The sequence below is a fragment of the Bufo bufo genome, chromosome 4 (assembly GCF_905171765.1).
Source record: "Bufo bufo chromosome 4, aBufBuf1.1, whole genome shotgun sequence".
Taxonomy (NCBI): Eukaryota; Metazoa; Chordata; class Amphibia; order Anura; family Bufonidae; genus Bufo; species Bufo bufo.
The window spans coordinates 167,944,995-167,968,219 of NC_053392.1; the positions used below are offsets into that span (position 1 = coordinate 167,944,995).

The 23,225-nt window shown below is 46.0% G+C and overlaps 1 protein-coding gene across 3 annotated transcripts in view; it reads left to right on the plus strand.

Annotated features, from left to right (window-relative positions):
• The first annotated feature begins 1,403 nt into the window (after positions 1–1,403).
• The window catches only part of TSC22D2 (TSC22 domain family member 2), a 57,576-nt gene continuing 35,754 nt past the window's right edge, over positions 1,404–23,225 (plus strand). The window contains exons 1-3 of one of the 3 annotated variants that reach the window (XM_040428082.1): positions 1,405–2,587; positions 2,618–3,423; positions 17,803–17,871. In XM_040428082.1, the coding sequence (XP_040284016.1) occupies positions 1,832–2,587; positions 2,618–3,423; positions 17,803–17,871 (1,631 nt within the window). In that variant the 5' untranslated portion in view covers positions 1,405–1,831. Of the gene's footprint in view, positions 3,424–17,802; positions 17,872–23,225 lie in introns of all 3 variants that reach the window. The other 2 variants (XM_040428081.1, XM_040428083.1) reach the window with 2 other exon arrangements.

The window sequence follows — 23,225 nt, forward strand, 5'->3', positions numbered from 1 at the left end:
GGCCTCTTCCTCAGCCTCTGATGTCACATTCATCAGTCACATGGCCTATGTGCAGCTTAGTCCTATTCAAGTGAAGGCGAGTGAGCTGCAGTACCAAGCATGGCCACTATACAATACACGGCACTGTGCTTGATATAGTAGGAAGAGACAACAGCGCTAATCAGTGTGGGTCCCAGAAGTTGTACTCCATTGACCTAATATTGATGGGCTATCCTGAGGATATATCCAGAAAACCCCTTTATTTCATGCAATACTTATTAGTTCAGTCAGGGGTGCACCACCAATGAGGCCAGGTGAGATGATCGCCTCAGGCAGCACCGGGTAAGGGCGAGAGGGGGGCAGCAGAAGGGCCATGGGCAATGAGCGCTTTCATTGTGGCAAAGGGGTTAGGTTAAGAAACTGGTATGGGGGGGGGGGGGTGGCGCCGTTTCAGTTTTCGCCTCAGGCAACAGAAAGACTAGGTGCACCCGAGTCCAGTGGGTAGTGACCTATAGCTATATCTATAGGGAAGGCTGCCATTCACATAATGGGACCGCCCACTGGACTCCTAAGTCCAATTAAATGAATAACTTACTAGTGGTGCAAGCGTGTGCTTTTAGGGCCAGGCATCTGAACAGTGGAGATGTCAATCAGGCCATGAGGGGTAGGTGAAGCGGTGCTCAGAGGGGCTAGGCCTGCCCCTTGGTGCTCTGATCACCTCATTTACATAAAGATATAAGGAATAATCAGCTTTAGTAGGGCTGATGGCAGTACTGGCCTTCACCCCCTGGTAGTATGTACAGCGCCTGCCAGCTGTAGTGGCATCCTTCAGGATAACAATGTGCGTCACATTTACAGAATGCCACCCTTTGTAATCTGGGTCATCGCCAGGCATGTGATACGTGTCACTCCTCAGCTAAGTTTCACCTCATGCGCCACTTTCTAGAGGAGCTGAGAGACACTTTACATGCATAGCTCAGTCCACATGAGTAACAGTTTCATGTGTGACTCACATCCCTGGCACATGCCCACAACCAGTCATCACCAGTCCCTGAAAGAGTTAAAAATACCAGCTCACTAAACTAACTGTACACAAGCCGCTCACAATGCAAGCAGCAGCAGAGAGCTGGGACATACCATCCGCACCACCACCCCCTCCTCCGCCTCCCACAGCAATGCCCAAGGGAATGGTTTCTCCTGCCTTTCATTCCCCCTCCTCCTCCACCTCTCCTGGCTTCCCGCCCCTTCTCATGACGCAGCAGAGGCAACCAATGGCACGGATTTATGAATGACTGCAGCCCCGCCCTGCTTTTTGTACAGTGCCCCTGGCGGCCATCTTGTGTACGGTGATGACAGCGGTTTAAATTTGAGAGTGTGAGGCAGCAGAGGGAGATGGGGGCGGGTCGGGGGCGTGGCTTGGAGCCTCCGTCACTAACAGACATTTATCCCTTGTACTTTGCAGCCTCCTCAGCAGCTCTCACTTCCTCTCAGTGATTCGGGCACAGGACAGCGCCACATCCTAGTCGTGACATGTCTGTCGCACTGGAGTGCAGGTAGGGGGGAGCCGCGGCCTGCCCCCCCTCTCCTCCCGCTTCAGGCTTCCCACTTAGGCTGAAGCCGGTAGCGCCATCTGGAAGAGCGAGCGGCCTGTGTGGTGACAGAGGAGGCCGGGCCTGCGGAGGGCCTGCAGCAGCCAGCCTTCATCGTTACCGGCGGAGCCGCAGAGATGTGTACGCTGCGCTAGACGCTGACAGCTGTGATTCTTCCCCTTCCCTGGAGCGAGGAGCTGAGCCGGAGCGGGACCGCCGCTTCCTGCCTCCCCGGGGGACGTGTCTCGGCTCTGCCCCTCATCATGTCCAAGATGCCGGCTAAGAAGAAGAGCTGCTTCCAGATCACCAGCGTGACCACGGCGCAGGCGGCCAGCAGCATCACGGAGGACACCGAGAGCCTGGACGACCCCGACGAGTCCCGCACCGAGGACGTCTCCTCCGAGATCTTTGACGTGTCCCGGGCCACGGACTACGGGCCGGAGGATGTGGTGGAGAGGAGCTCGTCCGAGGAGACGCTGAGCAATGTGGTGGAGGCCGAGACCCCCGGCACCACGTCCCCCAATGTGCCGCAGGAGGCTACACCCACCAGCGTGGCCCCGGCCGCCTCCCCCTCTCCCGCTGCCAGCACGGCCGCCTGCAGCTCACGTTTCCGAGTGATCAAGCTGGACCACGGCTCCGGAGAGCCGTACAGGCGGGGCCGCTGGACGTGCACGGAGTACTATGACCGGGACTCTGACGGCACTGTCATCACCAGGACTGCGGACTCCCTCCGGCACTACGAGCACGCCGCCGAGCGGGACAGCGGCCTGGGGGCCACGGGGGGCTCGGTGCACGCGGGCCACGGGCCGGACTCCATCGCTGACACTTCCCTTACTGCTGTGTCACAGCTGCTGCACCCCGACAAGATGACCCAGGGCTCCCGGCAGCAGCCTGTAGGGGGAGCAGTGCCCCAAGGTACCGCTCAGCCCCAGTATCCTGGTGCCCCAGGCCAGTCCTACATCCATGCACAGAGTGGGCTCAATGGCATGGGCCCGGCACCTCAGAATGTAGCTGCAGCCCAGACTGCCATGTCTGTGGGGCAGCAGCAGCAGACCAATGCTCCTGGAAGCCAACAGTTCACCTACTCCCAGCAGGCCCAGATGCAGCCTGGGCATATGATGGGCACTCAGGTCTCTGGCCAGGCTGACTATGTGCAACATCTATCCAGTCAACTAGCGGCAGGTTCCGGGGCCCCGTCCAGTCTTCCGGGCCAGCATCTGCAAGCAGGTGGAGCTCAAGTTATGGGCCTTCAGTCGAAGCCTGGTGACTCGGTGAGCCCGGGGTCAGGACTTGTGCACAGTGCATCAGCTCCCCAGAGCCATCCAGTTCATATGCAACAAGCGGGAGGTGTGACGTCTATTGGGGGGGTGCAACAGAAGCCTATGACTGGAAGTAGTCAGATCTCAAACATTCCTGGTGGACACCATGCCGCGACCCCTGGCTTGCACAGCGCACCCACTTCTGGGGTTTCTGGAATAACAAGTAGTGTGCCTAGTGTCTCGGCTACCCCTGTTACTATGCCAATCGCTCCTTCGACTTTTGTACAGTCTCCATTGAGTAGCCATACTTCTGTCAGTAGGAGTAACAGCTTGATCCCAACAGTTGGGCTTCCATTTCTGCAAGGTACAAGCAATGTACATACCAGTATGCCACAGTCCACCGTTAGTCAATTTCAGAGCCAGCCCTTGGCTGGTCAAATCGATGACCGAAGAAAGTCGGAACCCCTACCTCATCCACCAATCCCTTTGATTTCTGAGAAGTCTTTTGTGAAAGTTCCCATCACGGACCCTCTAACAAACCCTCTTCACTTACCCGTATTTGGTTTATCTCTCCCTGTTGATGGTGAGGATGACAGGTATGGAGCATTTCACATTTGTCTTACTGCTATACATGCCTTTCTTTCCAGGAACTCGCATACATCGCCGTCTGATTTGACACTGAATGACGCTCTTGACCAACAGGTTCCTAAAGTGATAGGACTGGCTTTACCCTTTCAGCACAAGTGCAAACTTTGTGATCGAATAAGTGACTTGTGTCCATTGTAGCTGCTCTTAGAGGGTAGCATCAATGTCTGGTACTTTGTGTGCAGATAATCCATATAATCTTCTCGTAGTACATGGCCCAGGAGGTGTATCACAATGTCTGTGGGTGGCACCTGGCACTGAGCTCTAGACGATGCAGGTAGTGAGACGGCTACCATTGCGTCTATGGCTAGCTATAGAGGACAATCTGCCTTCTCGTAGGTGACCCCAACCTGGTGACATTTCTGAGTACACCAGACTGTTATTTTTTGCCAACCTGCAGCATAAGTGAGGTCATATAAAGTATTGGCTGATAAGAAGGGCTTGAGACCTGGTGATGGCCATCAAGGAATAGCTGGAAGAAGGTCTGCCACATCTAGTCCAGTCACCATTTGGCAGTTTTTCTTGGTCATATCTGGAGTAAGGTTTTAGTCTTGACAACTGGCTGAGGAGTGCTTATTATTATCAGCTCTCTTCAAAACGCATCTTGTGTATGCGTTGTACAAGTACTCGTACACCTCCATGCAGAAGTTATATATTTGGCCAAAGATGGGGCTAAAACATGACTGTGTATGTGAGACTTAAAGATCTTGGTACATAATTCAGAGAACAGTCTGGGAATCAGTGTTGGTGAGGTCTCGAGCACTTCTGTCAGTATTGTATAAAAGTTTCCTATGTTTTGGAACATCTAATCCTCTGGGCTCCTCTGATGGTGGCACTGTTGGTACAGCTCGCTGTTTTGCAGGCTGTTGGTGTGTGAGGCTTTTGTCCAGCTGGACTATAGCATCTTATTTAGTTCTAATGGTAACTGGTCAGCTGGCACAGTCTGCGACCATGGATGATGGTAGAATGGTGCACATAGTCCACCTCTGGCTTCTACTCTCTGAAAATAAAACCCAGTTTCCATGTCTTCTGGAACTTTGTCTTTCATATTTTCTGATGTGTCCCTTTGACATGTTGGGAACTACGGTAAATAGAGGTGAGGGGTCTGGTTGCTAGAAACTGTACAGGATCCAATTGGTGCATTTTGACCCCTCACTAGGCCACTTCCATGGTTCAGGAAGGTTGAGACTACTGCTGTCATGGTCTCTGAACTTGGAACTTTTTGTGGGTTTATATAAGTTTTTCTCTTTTCAGTACATTTAATTGGACTCTTGTGTGACGACCCAAAGGATCGATAAGGGATCCAGTTGCTGACCATGAATGGACAATAGTGCTGGCCGGTCCGCTAAGCTGCCCGCGTGTGTGTGATGTGCTGAAGACACTTCAGAGTGTCAGACTACATTTGGTTTTGTTCCCGTGCTAAGTACCATAGCTGGAATTCACTGTGGGCAAAGATGCTTTCCGTGACTTTTATTTTCTTTTGGTTTGTCTTAAGTTTCGTTCTTTTTCCTACTTTTTCGTGATTTTCAGGATTCCCAGGCACACAAACTTCTTTCCATGTTGTAGTCTAACCCTCTGGTGCTTTTGTGTCTTTAACTTAAAATAAATATATAGGAAATATGCCAATATGGTTTTCCATGGAGGTCTTAGGAGCAGTTCCTGCAGCAGCTTTGGTGGAAGACATTGCTAGTCTTAGCAGGTCCACGCTGCCCTGTTATCTTGATGTTCCAGATCAGGCCTTCTCTACACACGTGACCCCACAATATCCCCTGATGGCAGTATATATTTTTACTCTTACCGAGTGACCCAGTTACTAAGGCGCGTGTTGTCTGGCTTCCATGGCTTTGAGTGGGGGTCTTCCTGTAATAATGGGACACTAGATTGTAAGCTCCTCTGGGGCAGGGAGTGACGTGAATGAACATAGTAATATGCTGCTTCTATGTGAATAAAGGATAATAAAATGTAATTATTTTTTTTTTACCTATTTTTTTATTTTGCTGCCACAGTATAGTCCAGTGTGAACATATACCAGTCTGAGGTGCCTTTTGAAATGTATTTTATTACCTGAGGTGAATATTTCCTTCCCGCTATCAGTTTTGGCTGGAAATATGGAGCTGCACACCGGTTCTGCTCGGCTCCCCCCTTGAAGATCAGAAGTGGCTGGTATGAGGTAAAAGTTCTGGGCTGTATATGTGCAGTAGACCCCCTGCCTTCTCGAGCATAATTTACATGGTCAGCAGGCCAGATTTGGGGGTTGCGGTCTCCCCTATACAGCCATTTACAAAATGAAGAGGTTATAGCTTTTTGGTGATCTATCAGGTGTGTTACACACTCAGCCTATATAAAGTGGGTGCCTATTTTGCCCAGAACTTCTACATATCTCTCAGATTAGGCCTCATGCACACGACTGTAGTTCTGGTCCGCATCCGAGCCGCAGTTTTTGCAACTCGGATTCGGACCCATTCACTTCAATGGGGCCGCAAAAGATGTGGACAGCACTCCGTGTGCTGTCCTCATCCATTGCTCCGTTCTGTGGTCCACCAAAAAAAATATAACCTGTCTTATTGTTGTCCGTTTTGCGGCCAAGAATAGGCAGTTTTATCAATGGCTGTCCGCGCGGACTGCAAAACACAACGGTTGTGTGCATGAGGCCTGTGAAATGATTGATACTAATTCCTTCCTGACATGACTGATATTCCTTTTCACCAGGTGAAACCTGTGCACAGCTCTGTTCCCAGCCAACACTGATAACCTGTCCGAGACCTGTGACGGCTAACCTCTGGCCCTCCAGCTGTGGTAAAACTACAACGCCCAAGATGCACACCTGCTTGGCTGTTCCCAGAACTCCACATAAAATAAATGGAGCATGCTGGGAGTTGTAGTTTCACCACAGCTGGAGTGCTGGAGGTTAGCTGACTGTGCACACTGGCGCCATGGCTGCTTGCTGTCCTATTTCTGTTACCTCTGTGAGGTGTAGTCTGAAGTACTATAATACCTGAATAAGAAAATATTCAAGAGGTATTCCAAGACTTGACGGTTTATAACTTTACCTCAGGATAGGCCATTACTGTCTGATTCGTGGGAGTCTGTACAGCTCCGTCTGTTGTGTAGTGGCCATAGCTGGTTACTGCAGCCCTGCTGCCATGAACTTCAGTGGGAGCAATGCTGCAGTAACCAGCACAGTGGACAGAGCTTTGTAGTTCCAGTGCCAAAGCTATTTCAGAAGAGTTGATGGGTCAGACCCACACCTGTTAGTTATTGATGGTCTATTATAAGGATAGGTGGTCAATCCTGGAATACTCCATTAAACCTGACCGCACCATGAGTCAAGCAGTTATTTAAAAACTGAAGCTGTGGTGCCAGTGTGACAGGGGCCTTATTTTGACTTGAGTGATGGATTCTCAGCTCTGAGGGGGGGGGGGGAAACACTTGATATTGATAAAGCAGTTATTTCTGGAAAAAAAGGTAGCCTAAATCCGTTTCCGATAAGATGGACTTGGATGACACATTGATGCATGTCCAGTCAGGTGCTGAGGAGGAGTCTGGAGAAGGGTCCCTGGCAGTGACATGGCAGGTAGTCTCTGTTCACACCACCATGACCCTGTGATGTCTCCTGTGTACCACAGGTCTAAATGGTGACCTCCCAGTTGACTTATGGGGATTGTGAGGGTCCCATCAATATTTGCCAAGTGCTGCTTGCTGTGGCTCCTCAGTGCTAATGTGCTAGAGGTCCTGGTAGAGCGAACTTCGGGTTGTGGCGGAGCGTTAGGCAGGCTCCTGTTTTTGTTTTCACAGGCCATAGTCGGCCACCTCGGTAAGGCTAGGGTTACATGGCGGTCCTGTCGTGGCCAACATCACTGGGTATCGGTCATCCCATAGAAATGAATGATACATTTCTTACACTGAATTTCAAAACTTCCCTCTCTTGAAGTCTACTCTGTTGTAGACCTTTTAAAGGGGTTGACCACATGACGGTAACATTTGTAATGGGTCAGAAACGTTTTTTGTTTTACGCAATCTTAACATTGTAGAGCTTACCCCAACTCTTTATGTCAAGGCCTCCGGATGCCCATATAAACGTTGGATGCATCACTCTTCGTGACCATAGTGAAAAGATGTTTCCCATGTGGCCACTTACCTGTGTACCCACCAGCTCCTTCCACTGAAAATGTTTAGTACATACAGATACAGGCAGCCACATTTCCTGAGGGGGCAGATGGGGACGCATTTAATGTTTTCATGGACAGCAAGGGGGCTTGAAATACAGAGCTTTAGGGTAAGGCCACTTTCACATGGTCAGCGTTTGATCAGTGATTCTGGAGCGGAGAGGAGGTGTAATGGAAAGATTTGTACCTATTCTGTGGCTTTCACCTGCACCAGCTTTTTGGCTCAGTCACTGATATAAATCATTGATCAAACACTGATGTGTGAAAGGAGACTAAGGGTAGCATTGACTTTCCTAGCGTCAAGCACAATTGTACATGGAATGTTACAGGATTTACTGGAAAAGGTTTATAAAACACATTTTCAGATACCCTGGTATTGTCCCTCAGAATCCATTCACACGTCTGCAAAATGGGTCCGCATCCGTTCCGCAATTTTGCGGAACAGGTACGGACCCATTCATTTTCAATGGGGCCGAAATGTGCTGTCCGCATTTGCGGATCCGCACTTCTTCCGCCCAAAAAATAGAACATGTCCCATTCTTGTCCGCAATTGCGGACAAGAAAAGGCGTTTTCTATGAGAGTGCCGGCTATGTGCAGTCGCAAAATGTGGAACGCACATTGCCGGTGTCTGTGTTTTGCGGATTCCCAAAACACACATGGACGTGTTTACTCTGAGGTTACCCTCCAAATTATTGATGAGTGCTGAGCGTGTGATCAGCTTATTGTCACAGGGGCTACCTGAAAGGAAAAATTGGGTTGTCTAGAGCAGACCTCCTCTACGATGAAGCTTTCTATTTCGTCCAGGCATGTTTGTATACATTTGAAGCGGCAGAAATTTTAAGGGGTTGTCTCAATTCAGCAAGTGGCATGTATCATGTAGAGAAAATTATTACCAGGCACTTACTAATGTACTTTGATTGAACATATTGCCTCCTTTGCTGGCTTAATTTAATTTTCTATTGCATTGTACACCGCTTGTTTCCATGGTTACGACCACCCGGCAATCCAGCTTTCATACTATGCTACACACATGTGTAGCATCTCCCGTCCCGGCCACCTCGTGTCTGTGCTGCAGCGGTGGCCATAACTCCTGGAAATAAGCAGTATATAATGTGATGGGAAAGTGATTCCAGCCAGTAAAGGAGACAATATGGACAATCACAATACATTAAGTGCCTTTTATTAACTTTCTCTACATGATGTCACTTACTGAAGTGAGACAACCCGTTTATAGGGGTATGCTGATCTTGCGTATTGCTATGGTATGCCATTAATGTCAGATAGGTGCAGGCTCCACCTTTTCATCCCACTTCTTTCTGTAAAACAGCTGGTGCATGGTCCATATACACAGTGGACAGAGCTGACCTTCTATGAGACCTGTGCAAAGTCAATATACAAGGAGAGAGGGAGCAGATAAGCTTTGATATCACCTATTTTGATCTATATAAAGCTATGTTTTATTGTAATCCTGCCTGTGATGATAATGAGATGACTGCTAAAAAGTTATCTCCACAGATCAGGAAAAATAGTGACATGGAAAACGTAAAAATAACCAATAAAATTCTTTAAAGAATTTAAGCATTACATGGTCTCCAATTAAATAAATAGGCTGCCCATGTAATTAATGGATGTCCTGAGTGAGCTATGTTTGCCAATTCTGGCTGATGGATGAGGTTCCTAAACGGGCTGTTCTATTATCTCAGAAGTCCCTACTAAGTAAAAATATAGCAGCTGACTTGCATGAAAACCTGGACGTGTGAATATACCATGCCCCTTATCAGTTTAGTCGCTCTCCCTTGTACTTTTGCCAGCTCCAGGGCATCCTTTCCATGAACTGGTGCCCAGATCAGAGCTGCATATTCCAGATGAGGCCACACCAAAGTGGTAATATTACATCCTTGTCCAGTGACATGACACTATCCTGCTACCCTTAGAAGCAGCTGATATTTAGCCTACACCCAGATCCTTCTTTACAAGTCACCTCTTATCTCTTTGTAGCCTTCACTCCTGGTTTTGGCTCACGATCCCTGATGGAAAGCACTGATCAAAAACTGACAGTGAGAAAGTAGCCTTAGAGAAGATGTCCACAGTATCCGTGTTTTCCATATTTACTTTTTAGTCTCTTCTGCCCTGCACCCGTCGCTCTTCTGTGGGGCACAGTGGTGTGCCTTGCTGTATACTGCTACCATGAAGTGGGAGCAAAACCTAAAGGTGGTCATGCTCACATCTCAGTTGGTCATTTCCATGGTTCTGCTCCGTACTAGAAGCGGCTAAAAGAAAAAGTGAGTCGTGACGCTGACATGATGGGCGCCAACGCGGTGCCTGGTGCTTTACTGGAAAAAATGGCATTGGGGCAGTAATTTAGTCTAAAGATCTACCTAGTTGCTCACCGGCGGATGATGAACTTGATGCATGGTTAGATGCGTTTTGTCTATGCCGTCTATTGAGATGCTTACTTTGTGAGTTTTGTGCCAAAGTTTTCATACAAATTTGTTGCACCTGCACCTTAGACTGTGCCACATTTTGCAAGTTTTTGGTGCATTCGTATTGGTAAATGTGGCCCACTTTATTCTTATCTGGATCTTTCTCCCTTAGAGATTGATGGGGAGAGCTGTGTGTGTTACCTTTCTTTTCACTCTGCTGTTAGATGTGATCACCTCGGCTTACAGACTGGAGTCTTAGAGACAGAGTTCTCCAGATATGTGGTGGCCCTGTCCTCTCCTGTAGATAACGCATTACTATTTAAATAGAAAAAGAAAAAAAAAAGGGCTTGTCTCCCTTCATCCAATGACCTTTCTCATGTAGAGAAAGTTAATACCAGGCACTTACTAATGTATTGTGATTGTCCATATTGCTTCCTTTGCTGCTTGATTCATTTTTCATCACATTATACACTGCTCGTTTCTAGGGGTTACTACGACCACCTTGCAATCCATCAGTGGTGGTCGTGCTTGTATACTATAGGAAAAAGTGCCAGCCTATACACACTCCCAAAATCGCAGCCACCAGAGAAGCCAACGCTTTTTCCTATAGTGTGCAAGCGCGTTCTCCACTGCTGGATTACAGGGTGGTCGTAACCCCTGGAAGAAATATGGATAATCACAATACATTAGTAACTGCCTTGTATTAACTTTCTCTATGTAATGCATGCCAATTGCCAAAGTGAGACAACCCATTTAAGCTAATCCCTTTAAAACGAATGTCCGCTGCAAATTACCTCTTTAAAATCAAATTTTCACGTGTGTTTTTTTTTTTTGTGTTTTTTTTTTTTTTAAGAATTTGTTTTATCTTTCCATGTCGCTTTCTAAATAATAATAATAAAAATAATAATAAACTAATCATGCAGTTTTGCACTGGCCACTAGGCCTAATATGTTGACTTTTCTTTTCTGTATAGGTAACTTTAGACAGCCGTCACATGTTTATCACAGGCAGGATTACAATGACAGCTGACACCTAGTATAGATCACACGGGATCCACCATTCACATAGGTGATATCCCAGCTTACCTACTCCCTCCTGACCTCTGCACAGGTCCCATGCCGAGAGAACTCCCACAGAAGTCAATGAGTTCCCCGCCAGTCTATTGTGCTTGTGGGGCCATGTGGCCGATCTGAAAGAACAGGAAGTTTTGCCATGTTTTAGGCCTAAGTTTAGCATAACGAGATTTAAACAGGTCGTTTTCTGATGACGCATCCCCTTTAAGCGCTTGTAGCAAGCAGCTATGTGGCTCCTAGGCCCACAAATATGAGCTTTTCTACTGGTGGACCACAGCATAGAATACACAGTGGCTGTTAAGTGTTGGGCATGACTAGTGGTCTATTATTCGGTGTCAGTTTCTTAATTTGTACTGGGCTGTCGCCACAACCAGCTGGACCACGCTGTGATATACATATTTAGATGTTCTACTTCAGGTTTATGGTTTCTATGTTCCCATATGAACTAAGGAGATGTTTTTGTGACGCTGCATCTGGGCATAGTGGTTGCACAGAAGTGAGAACATTCCTTGAAAAGTCCTCCACATTTGGAACACAAGTAAAATATGACGGTCTTGGAATAAGAACAGAGTACAGATCATTTTCCATAGATAGCTGACCAGTATGAACTGCTTCGGCTGTATTCCAGGAACGCTAATGAATGGACGGGATTGTGGACTGTCGGCTCCAACAGCTAGGTAGCTAAAAACCTGTTTGTGAGCCTCTCGTTTTTTTTGGTGAATTTTTTTAATTTGGATTATTTTTATTTTTTTTTTGCCTCATTTTCTTAAATGCTTACTCGTACCGTTATTGTATGTGTGACCTCTAAAATACTTGTTTCATGCAAAGAAGCAGTGTGACTTTAAGAAGTACCTTTGGTGTCTGTTAAAGGGGTTGCCCAAGCATTAAATTATTTTTTTTTTTTAGCATACATTTGCCATTTAATAATCTTTTATGAATCATTTTGCGACGACTCATGACCTTTTATGGTTCTATTATGGAATCACCTGGTGTTCCAAAGTGTATAGTATAGCCATGTGTGCATCAGCCTAGTGCTGGCGGTCATGCATGGCTACTCCCTCTCCTCGCAATAGAAATGGCTTTCTGGTCAGGAGGCGAACAGAGCCTCTGCAGTAGCATGGCAGAACAGCATGACTATTCTACAGGGAAAATAATATGGGGCTATATTATCAGCTGCCAGATGGGGAAGGAGACTGATTCTTTCCAGCGACATCCCCCGCAGCACAGATATTGCATGGAAGCAAGAAAATGATGAAAAGGTTATTAAAAGCTGTTTTATAGTAATCTGTGGCAATTCTACTGTGATTGATGACCTTTTCAAGACTTTGTTTAAAAACTTATGGGATAACCACTTTAAAGGGATTCTGCAGAGGAGCAGCGAGATCCTGCTGAGATGATAAAGCTGTCTGTAAACTGTTACCGTTTAGTTACACGTGTGTGGACTTCCATTCATTCCATCAAAAAGGGGTAAAACCAATTAACAGCACTTGTCTTAAAGGGAACCTGTGTTGCCCATACTAACAGCAGAATAAAGTAGAGACAGGTGAGATGATTTCGGCGGTCGGTCATTTATAAGGTAAAAGTAAGTGGTTGCCGAGAACCAACATTGCAGACTGGGCCTGGAAAAGAGTCCCGGCCACCTGAGAAGAGTCCTGGTTATTCCTAATCTCCTGCTGATGTCTGACAGGCTTCTACCTAGTTTTCTCCCTTTCTCTCTAGGAGAGAACTGCCAATCATCAGCAGATGGACGGGGAGAGCAGCAGATTAGGAATAACCAGGACTCTTCTCAGGTAGATGTGACTCTTTTCAAGGCCTGGGCTGTAATGATTATGATGCTGGTTCTCGGCACCCACTTACCTTTAGCTCATGAGTGACACACCGCTGACATCAGCATTCCTGTCACTACTTTATACTGCACTCGGTGAGGTCAGCATAAACTGGATGACAGGTTCCCTTTAAAGAGGACCTTTCACCGATTCTTACCCTATGAACTAAGTATACAGACATGTGGAGCGGCGCCCGGGGATCTCTCTGCACTTACTATTATCCCCGGGCGCCGCTCCGTTCTCCTGCTATGTCCTCCGGTATCTCCGTTCCCTAAGTTATGGTAGGCGGAGTCTGCCCTAGCGCTGGCCAATCGCATTGCAGAGCTCACAGCCTGGGAGAAAATAACCTCCCAGGCTGTGAGCTCTGCGCTGCGATTGGCCAGCGCTAGGGCAGACTCCGCCTACCATAACTTAGGGACTGGTATCTCCGCCTACTATAACTTGGTGAGCGGAGATACCGGAGGGCATAGCGGCAGAACGGAGCGGCGCCCGAGGATAATAGTAAGTGCAGTGAGATCCCCAGGTGCCGCTCTACCTATCTGTATAGTTAGTTCATAGGGTAAGAATCGGTGAAAGGTCCTCTTTAAATACCCAGCAGAGCCGTCGACGAAGACATATTTCCTGTTCCCTGATGCTTAGTTCTGGTGCTCTGGGTTCCAACCTGTCTTCGCTGTGCTTTGGTCCTCACGTGTAAACTTCCAGCATGGACGTGGCTCAGCAGTGACGTGGCTCTTGCAGCAGCGCAGGTGACCCCATCCGTACCAGTAGCTTACATGTGGCGACAAAAGAGCAATGAAGAGAGCGGTGCACTAATTGGGGAGCAGGTAGTGCACAGCTTATTAACACATCCAATTTCAATTGTTATTTAACCCCTGACCCTCATGATCGTTTTCATCGTCATCATTATTATTGTATTTATTTATTTTTTAACCATTTAGGGAATTTTTCTCTAAGATAGATGGTCTATATTAAAGGAAGCTTGTCACCATAAAATGCAGTGTATTCTGCAGGCATCAGGTTATAGAGCAGGAGGAGCTGAGCAGATTGGTATATAGTTTTATAGGGAAGGGGTCTGTATAACTTTATTTATTCATTAAAATCTCAGCTCTTTCTGTGCTTAGAAGTCATTTGGATGGTTCTAATCGGCGATTCAATGGAAACTATGCATGACCAAGCATACACATGGCGTTCAGTAAGACCAGCCACATGACTCCTAAGCATAGAGCAGAAATTTTTATGACTATTTAAAATAAAGTTTTAATGAATAATTTTCCATAAAAAACATATTAATCTACTCAGCTCCTCCTGCTCTGTGGCCAGCAGATTGCACTGCATTTTTATGGTAACAGGTTCCCTTTAAATTGCTGCGATGAATAATCCCTCTGGTCTGACCTCCTAAAGGTAGTTATTGGGAACAAATGAAACCTTCCCAATAATTGCCTGTTCTTCAGCGGAGATGATATCATTTACATGCAGCAATCGCCTCCACTGTATGGGGACAAGCGATCACTAGTCTCCATAGAAAATCTTTGTTCCCGGGCAGCAAATCCCATTTTTGCACAGCATGACCTGCCGCGGAGGGAAAGATGACTTCAGGTGGTGGCACAACATCAGGATCACCGTATGAACTAGTGTTTCTACAAACTCATTCCTAATAATTGCTCTGATTATCGATCCATGTAAAATGACCTTAAAGGGGTTGTCAATCATCTCATACATTGGGGGCATATGCTGGCATGCGCAGTCCCCTCGCCTTCTCTTCGAGAGCTCTGTTTTAGAGATGGCTGTGGGACATTGGGGACATATCGCTAGAATGCACCCTCAATGTATGAGATGACACCCCCGTTAAGTCCTGAAGTGCACAGAGCAGCACATCTGCTGGTCCGGGTCCTGCTGTATTGACCGCTTTGGAGTTATTGGGGCTTCTAATTGTTTAATGTCATTGTCATCATTTTCCATTTTGGAATGATTTTATACAATAAGAGGGCTGTAAATGTCAGTACACTAAGATGATTTTGCCAGATGCTGTCTCGTAATGTCCTTCAGAACCAAACCTGCAGAGTATAGGCTGCTGCCTATTTGTTTCACCACCTGCTGGGGACTTCATGTGACGTGCACGTGTCTGTTCTGTGGCCTGAGGCCCAGGGGAGGGAAGCCATAGAGAGAGGCACTGAGAGGTCTGAAAAACTTGCGAAAAAAACAAGCACAGGTCTTGGCAGTGGGAAGTCGAGTTTTTTTCCTATTTTCCTTTGCTGGGCTTCAATCCCTGTTTGGCACAAAGTATATGGAGCCGAAAACAGACTATATATAAATATGTATTAAAAGAAGCCCTGTATGTCTGCATATTATATATATATATATATAATATTTTTTTTTTATATAGTGAATGGCCGACGTACAGGTCGGTATTGAACTGGTTCTGACTGGTGGGACCCTTGCTGACCCAGTGATCCGCAGGTGAAATGCTGGAGGACATCAGTCTTTTGCTTAGGGCATTTAGCAGTGAGCTCAGAGGTCTGACCCCCACCGAGTGTCACATTACAGGATGAGAATAACCCTTTGTGAACTTCCCTAATCTTATAAATGTGTGATGGATGGAGGTTGGTAGGGCCTAAGAGTCCTCAAGCATTAGTTAGTTGACGTCCTCCTCCCTTTCCATTCACTGGAATTTGGTGGCAGGGGCTTGGGCTGCATCTTGGAACCAATGATGAGCAATTGACATTTATGATCTTCTGAGGAAACCTTGACAAGCAGGTGGTGAAGTGACTGTACAGAATACAAAAGAGGAAGAGGAACCAGCGCTTACAGGAAAAGTGAGGCTGCAGCTTTCTCGCTGGCACAAGTTTAGCACTTGGGTTACTATTTTAAGTCTGGGTTTCAGTTACAGTCATTGAGACGTTTGTGTCTTTGGGCTATATGTATTAAAGATGGGGAGTTATTGCTGGCAAGCCTTACCTTCAGGTGGATTAAGATGGAGAAACGTCCTCCTGATATATACCTCTAACATGCACTGATTTTCTGCCATCTGGCACTATATCGGCACACATCACCCATAGGCTAACTGTTGCCTTTCCCACATGAAGTCGGTGGACCTGAATGGACATGGCACTGAGTAGACTGCAGAAGGCTTTTGATCTGGCTTATCAGTATGGGTCTCAGTACTGTGGTCCCTGTGTTTTTTATTACTTGGAGGTGTACTGGTGAAAATTGTTTTTAAAAAGCAACTCCTATAGAAAGTCACTTGTGCAGTTCAGGAGCCAATGAAACCCACTCAAAGGCTATGGATACTATTTTTGTAGCATTTTTAATTACAGTATTTACAAGTACTTGTGTTTTTAGTAATTGGGTTATGTCATAAGTATTGATATCTGGAGCCTCGCACGTTGCAGGCTACACCGTCCCAGTCAGTGTGAAATCGGTCAGACGAGCTTTCTAAAGGTGCCATTACCCTGCCTGATGTAGGGCAGTGCGAGCACGATGGACGAGAACATATCCATCAGCGCCTGATTCCACAGGCTGCTGAATACCGCATGCAGGGGGATGATTGCTCCCACACTCGTTCCCCCCTTTCATTCTTTTCTATTCATTGCAGGTTCGGTTCCATTTTAGAGCTACCGCAGTCCTTCTCTTCTATTCACTATCGCCAGCACATCCTTGATTACACCAGGAGATTTGCTGCCAATAATCGGCCATCATTCATCCTGCTGAAAGTTGCCCATCTGCCAATGAACGAGTGTCTGCTCATTCATCGACTACTGGATCGTACGAGCGTCCCTATGAACGCTCGCTGCCGATAGACTGAACCATTAAGGGTCTATTATCTCTGCTCTCCTGAACACACCTCTAATCCGACTGAGCGCTTTAAGTTTGTTTTATTTGGTGGTAAAGAATAAGTTCACTTTCTAAAACCTTTTGATGTGTTATAGTGACATTAGTGGGGGTTGGGCTACTTTCACACTGGCGTTTTGGATTTTCGTTTGTGATCCGGTCAGGGATCTCACAAGCGGTCCACAACGGATCAGTTTTGCCCTAATGCATTCTGAATGGAAAAGGGTCCGCTCAGAATGCATCAGTTTGCCTCCGATCAGTCTCCATTCCGCTCTGGAGGAGGACATCAGAACGCTGCCTGCAGTGTTTGACTGTCCACTTGACGAAACTGAGCCAAACGGATCCGTCCTGGCACACCATGTAAGTCAATGGGGACGGATCAGTTTTCTGGCACAATAGAAAACTCATCCGTCCCCCATTGACTTTCAATAGAGTTCATGACTGATCCGTCTTGGCTATGTTACAGAAAATACAAACTGATCCGTTTATGATGGATGCATGTGGTTGTATTGTAACGGAAGCGTTTTTGCAGATCCATGACGGATCCTCAAAAAACGCTAGTGTGAAAGTAGCCTAGAGAGCGGAGACCCCCACAATCGCTCAGTTTGGCACTTTCTTCCTTGCTCCTAAGGGCTTTCTCGATACAAGGTCTGAGGCAGTCTTCAGCTGTGGCTTCTCGTCTCCGACCCTCACCTATAAGAACTGTTCTTACAAAGTGCGGTTACTCTGTAGATCAATAGGAATGTCTGCTTTATACGGGTTCAGGAAAGCATAGAGCGGGGCTTTAATAAAACCTAATTGTCAATACAATGTTTTGCCAAAAATACTTGTATTTCAGTAAAAAATGCCCTCAAAGGTGTCTAGCAATTAAAGCTTGAGAGTAAGTCGTCTTTAGAAGTAGAGTTTTAGCTTTCTCATCAGCTGATGTTGGCTCCTTCTTTTGTCTGTTTTTCCCTTTCTTCATCACACAAATGTTTTCAACTTTTTTTTCATTTGATTCTTGGGTCTCGCAGGAATCCTTCCTCCGCTTTCTATGAGGCGTTTCAAGTGAAGTTCCGTGGGTCAAAGAGACTGGGTGATAGGTATGACCACTGTTTGGCCATGTGCAGGAGTCTGCATGAACAGCTTGCTATAAAGCTTGAGTATTGAATTAACCAGTGGGAACGGTGCTATGAAATTGGTGGCGCGATCTGGTGTCTGCACGTTGTGATTCCAATGAGTGTGCTTGTGAAATAACCATTGTTTTCTTCAGGTTTTACCTGCTCTCCAATGCTCAAATCCAGTTCTTGTCTTCCGGTTATTATTTATTCCCCTCCCACCCTCTTATTTTTTTAATTTTACTTTTTAAATTTTAAGTTGTTTTTGAACCATGTTGTGCAACATTGGTTCTCTTCCCTTCTTTAGTTGTGTGTTTTTTTTTTTGTTTTTTTTTTTGTTTTGTTTTTTACTGTGATCGAAGACCTGTCCCAGATTTCCATTCCTGTCTAAGGCCTCATGCACACGACCGTTGTTCTAGACCGCATCCGAGCCGCAGTATTTGCGGTTTGGATACGGACCCATTCACTTCAATGGGGCCGCAAAAGATGCGGACAGCGCTCCGTGTGCTTTCCACATCCGTTGCTCCGTTCCGCGGTCTGCAAAAAAAATATAGCCTGTCCTATTCTTGTCCACTTTGCAGACAAGAATAGGCAGTTATAGTAATGGCTGTCCGTGCCGTTCCACAAATTGCAGAACGCACACGGGCGTCATGTGTGTTTTGCGGACCGCAAAACACACGACTGACGTGCATGAGGCCTAAGCCACATTTTAACAGACCTCTTTTCAATGCCCTCAGTATGAGGAGTGAGCTCCTTGTTTTTGAGATCTTTGAGGACATGCAGCTTCGAGAAGACACCGCTGTAGGTCAGTGATTTAGTGGCGGGGTTTTTGTTCCTTTCATCCCACCACATCAACATGACTGGCTATCCCATCCATTAGGGCTATAAGTTTTGTAGTAAAGGTCAGAAAGTGTTGAAAGATGATGGCAAACCTTTCATATGCCCTCCTATATATAATTATATATTTATCTGAATTTTAATTCCCCCGGCAGGGTTATTTTTACCATAATTGTATAGACTCTACTTTTAAAAGGATCTGGTGGTCAAATCCTAATGTTTCTTCAATAAAAACACGACCATCATTGGTCCCTTTGTGTATCTCACATGATGGTAGTACCTTTACTATCAGTAAGTACCATACGTAGACTGCCTAATTGTATTACTGCAAGCTAATATTGAGGCTTGAAGTTACAATAACCCTGCATAGGTCCTCTAATAACCAACAACATGATAATTTATGGAGTAAGTGCACTAGTTGAGGTCATTGAGCCACCCGGAAGCAGATGGTGCACCGTTACAAAGGACTTCATTCTCCATCATGCCTAGTAGATGTTGGTAGCACTTCTAGGAGCCTCTTGTGAGGTCCATCACTGTTATTTTTTTCATATGTTCCTACTGTACTGTATAGCATGTGAATCCACAGCACATACTTCATATGTAGAACACGACAATATATTCTATGCTGGACATCACACACAGACTTGACAATGTCTTATGATGACATCATTTGTGATGTACTTCTTACATTCACGACCACCTATCTCCTGGAGGGTTGACCTCTGGTATGGCACCCTAGCAAACCATTGACAATTTCATCTTTTTTTGCTCCAGAAACTTCAGTTCCCAAGTCCTGTGATCCTTGGTACATGTGGAGGGAGATATATAATCTAATTGTGTACAACTTTTTTTCCCTTTAGTCTTTTTAGATCCACAGTATTTCTATTTTGCTTTGGAGGACCTTGGAACTGGATTAGAGCAGTCAAGGGAGCAGGGAATACCGTAAAAGAAAAATAAGTGGGATTAACAGTATGAACACCGACTGATTTAGCAACTTTTTCTAAGTCTCAAACAGAAAACCAGAAATGGAAAAGGTAAGTTTAATTTCCCTTATTGAAAGGGGTGCACAGAGTCCATTAGTAAATACAGGATTTACATTTTGGGGTACTGGAGCATTGGGTGGTCTGAGAGACGTCTGCAGCTATACCTGTACTAGGGCATGAACACCCCCCTAAGGTTCCTATGTGTGGTATTGAGTGATCTGGGAATGTATTTAATTCTGTGAAATTTGCACTCTACTAATCTGTGGTGGGCTTGTAACCCTTAAGCGATGGCGCTTCTATAAGACGTGCGCTTGTGTCCTGCATTGTGTGATCTGTTTGTGCTCGTAATCACAACGCCGCTCTGACTTGTTGCATTTGCAATCATTATATATTTTTTCGTAGTGTGATTTTATGTTGCATGAGTGCATCTACAAGACAGTGTATCACGAGTGGTCTACAGGTGTGAAGACCTAGCCCAGAGTGCGACACCGGCTGAATGCTTCCCGCTACATACACTGGCTATTCTCCCTCGCTGCTTTCCTCTGGGAAGTGGTATTTTGAGCCTCGCCGTTAAGGTTGCTATGTGACTTGTCCCTGGAGTTCAGAGAGAGAAAAACCAGTTCATCAACAGGAATTAACCATTCGGGCCTTATTTATTTAGTGGGTGTATTACAGACCTGACAATGTGAGAAAACGCAATTGTATCTCTGCAGAGGTGTGCCAGATAAACATGACACCTGATCGCGCTGCAGTCCGTAAATGTCATGTTCGCAGCAGTGCATTCACCTCCTGTACTGCACATGGTTATTTTAGGTAAGACGCATGCCCCAGTCCTCAGATGAGTAATGTACTTTGAGCCCTCTAGTTCAGTATACTGTCCGATCTTCCGCTATAAAAAGAAGTGCCATCTAAAAGTATCGTTTAACCGAGCACGGTATGCCCACTATATTTTTCGTGAAGCTGGGTCCCCGTTCTCATGATTGGTTGGACCCCTTCCAGTCAGACGCTTACTCCCACAGGATAGGTGATGGGACACCCCTTTTTTAAAGCTTTCCGGACACAGACCATCTTTCGTTTTAGTTTTTCCCTGCCTTCCAAAAGCCATAATTCAGTTGTTTTCTGCTCACATAGCTGTATGAGCTTATTATTTTTATTTTAATTTTTTTCAGGGCAAGTTGTATTTGTTAATGGGAATGTTTAATTTGCCATAGCTCATTGGTAAACAAGAAAAATAATTCTTTGTACGGTAACACTGGGGAGAAAAAATGGCAATTTCAAGTTTTACAATCTAATGAAGCGTCAGATATCCAGCTGTGAGCGCCACGCTTTTGGTTAGCTCCACCCACGCTACATGTAACAGCTGGGCACTCACTGACGTTTGGGCTAATAGTAAAAGCAATTTATTGAATAAATAGATAAAAGAATGAAGAAATGGCAATACAAGCTGTGCAAAAAAAAAAAGATGCCTGAGATGAACAAACAATTGTAGCGATCCTATAATGTATATAGTCCTCCAACAATGAATGAAAGCGGTCCTCAATTAACAAAAGCGCACAGTCTTTCACTTCATATGTGGCCGTACATAAAAGGGTAATTCATGCCAGACCCATACAGTCGCTTAAAACAATAGTTGTGGTAAAAAACTGTTCCGTAGCAAGTGAGCAATTCTCTTCCCCTTTTTATTATAATTTTTAGCCCCCTTAAGGGACTTAACAGTATTTCTGGTGGAAGAAACCCTTTATGTAGCTGACTGACATTAGCGATGCGCTGATGTCAGCACTACATAACAGTATGTTTCTAACATTAGTCCCTGCAGCCGTTTTTGTAAAAAAAAAAAAGCATTTATTATATGCTAATGAGCCTCTAGGTGCTATGTGGGCGTAAAATCAGCACCTAAAGGCTCCGTCTACTCACGCTTTATCCCGCCCAGGTCCAGTGTTCTGCCCGCCCCGCTCCTCTTGATTGATGGCACGATCCACCGCATCGTTGACGAAATCCCGCGCCTGCGCCGTTCACTTCTGTCTTCGGTGCAGGCGCAGTGAGTGAAGGCCGCTTTCCTGATGCCGGCTTCCTCCCTGTGACGTAGTCGGTGCAGGCGCAGTGAGGAATCCGGCACTAGGATCGCATCATTCACTCACTGCGCCTGCACCGAAGACCTAAGTGAACGGCGAAGGCGCGGGATTTCGTCAACGATGCGGTGGATCGTGCCATCAATCAAGAGGACCTGGGCGGGATAAAGCGTGAGTAGACTGAGCCTCTAGGTGCTGATTTTACGCCCACATAGCACCTAGAGGCTCATTAGCATATAATAAAAGTGCTTTTTTTTTACAAAAACGGCTGCAGGGACTAATGTAAGAAACATACTGTTCTGTAGTGCTGACATTAGTGCATCGCTATATCAGTCAGCTACATAACAGTATTTCTGGTGGTAGAAACCCTTTAAATTGTAACAGCCATGTTTTCATAAAAAAATAAGTTTTAGCATATGTTACTGCACTTGCAGCATTATGCATAAAGCTATTTTTGGTTTCTTCACATACCACAGTTTTCCTTGAGTTTTTTTTTTCCCCCTTAGTTATGGCTGTTTTTCACCTCTACAATATAAGGATCTTCTTAAGATGGCTCCTTTGCCAGTTCTCTGAGGCCAAAACTGCCTTCCCTCACTTCACATATACACTTGCTGTAGCCAGCATCTCCCTGCCAGCCAATCAGATTGGATTACCGAGACACGCCTCCTCACTGTGGAGGACCGCCCCTTCGTCTTATGCTTATACTAAACGGAAGACTGACAATCCATAGCAATGATTTTTTATTTTATTTTTTCTTTGCCTCTGGTATGGTCTTGCAGGGAGCTTTCACAAGGGTGTTATAGAAATCAGTAGGAGCCAGGCAATTTTACCGCAGGGGGTTCTATCAGAGGACAGAGGGAGCACAGTCCCTCTGTCTAACCCCTCAGACTTGATGGTTGCTATTGGCATCTGTGGGGTTTAAATTCCCCTGGCCATGGCGCTGGGATGCCAGCTGTATGACACATGTATGGAGTGGGATCAAGATGTGAGCCCACTCCATACAGTGCACCAATGCCATACAATTAAATTGTGGTGCATGTAAGAGTCAGTCCTGTGCTCTTTTCATTATTTACGAATGAGAACGTTAATCTATTGCTTCCAGCAGCCATATTCCTAATATATTCTGGGAGAATAACATCTTAAAATATTGAGGGTGCATTTACAGGGGCCAATACTTGGGGCACTGATCAGAAAACCAACCAATCTTTCCCAATAATTACCCACTGTTTAAAAGGGTTATGCACCTTTTAGGTTGGTTTTTGGCAGTCCCACTCCTTTTGGGCAGACCTGTGAATGGAAGCCTACTTACGGTACCTCATTCCCAGAACTGGCTCCCCGCTCCTTCTCTCTTCGGCCTTGGCTGCTCCACATAGCTCCCAGATGTCAACTTCCACCTCCCCTTGCGTCATGTGACCATTTGACATGATGCAAGGGTAACAGGTCACTGCTG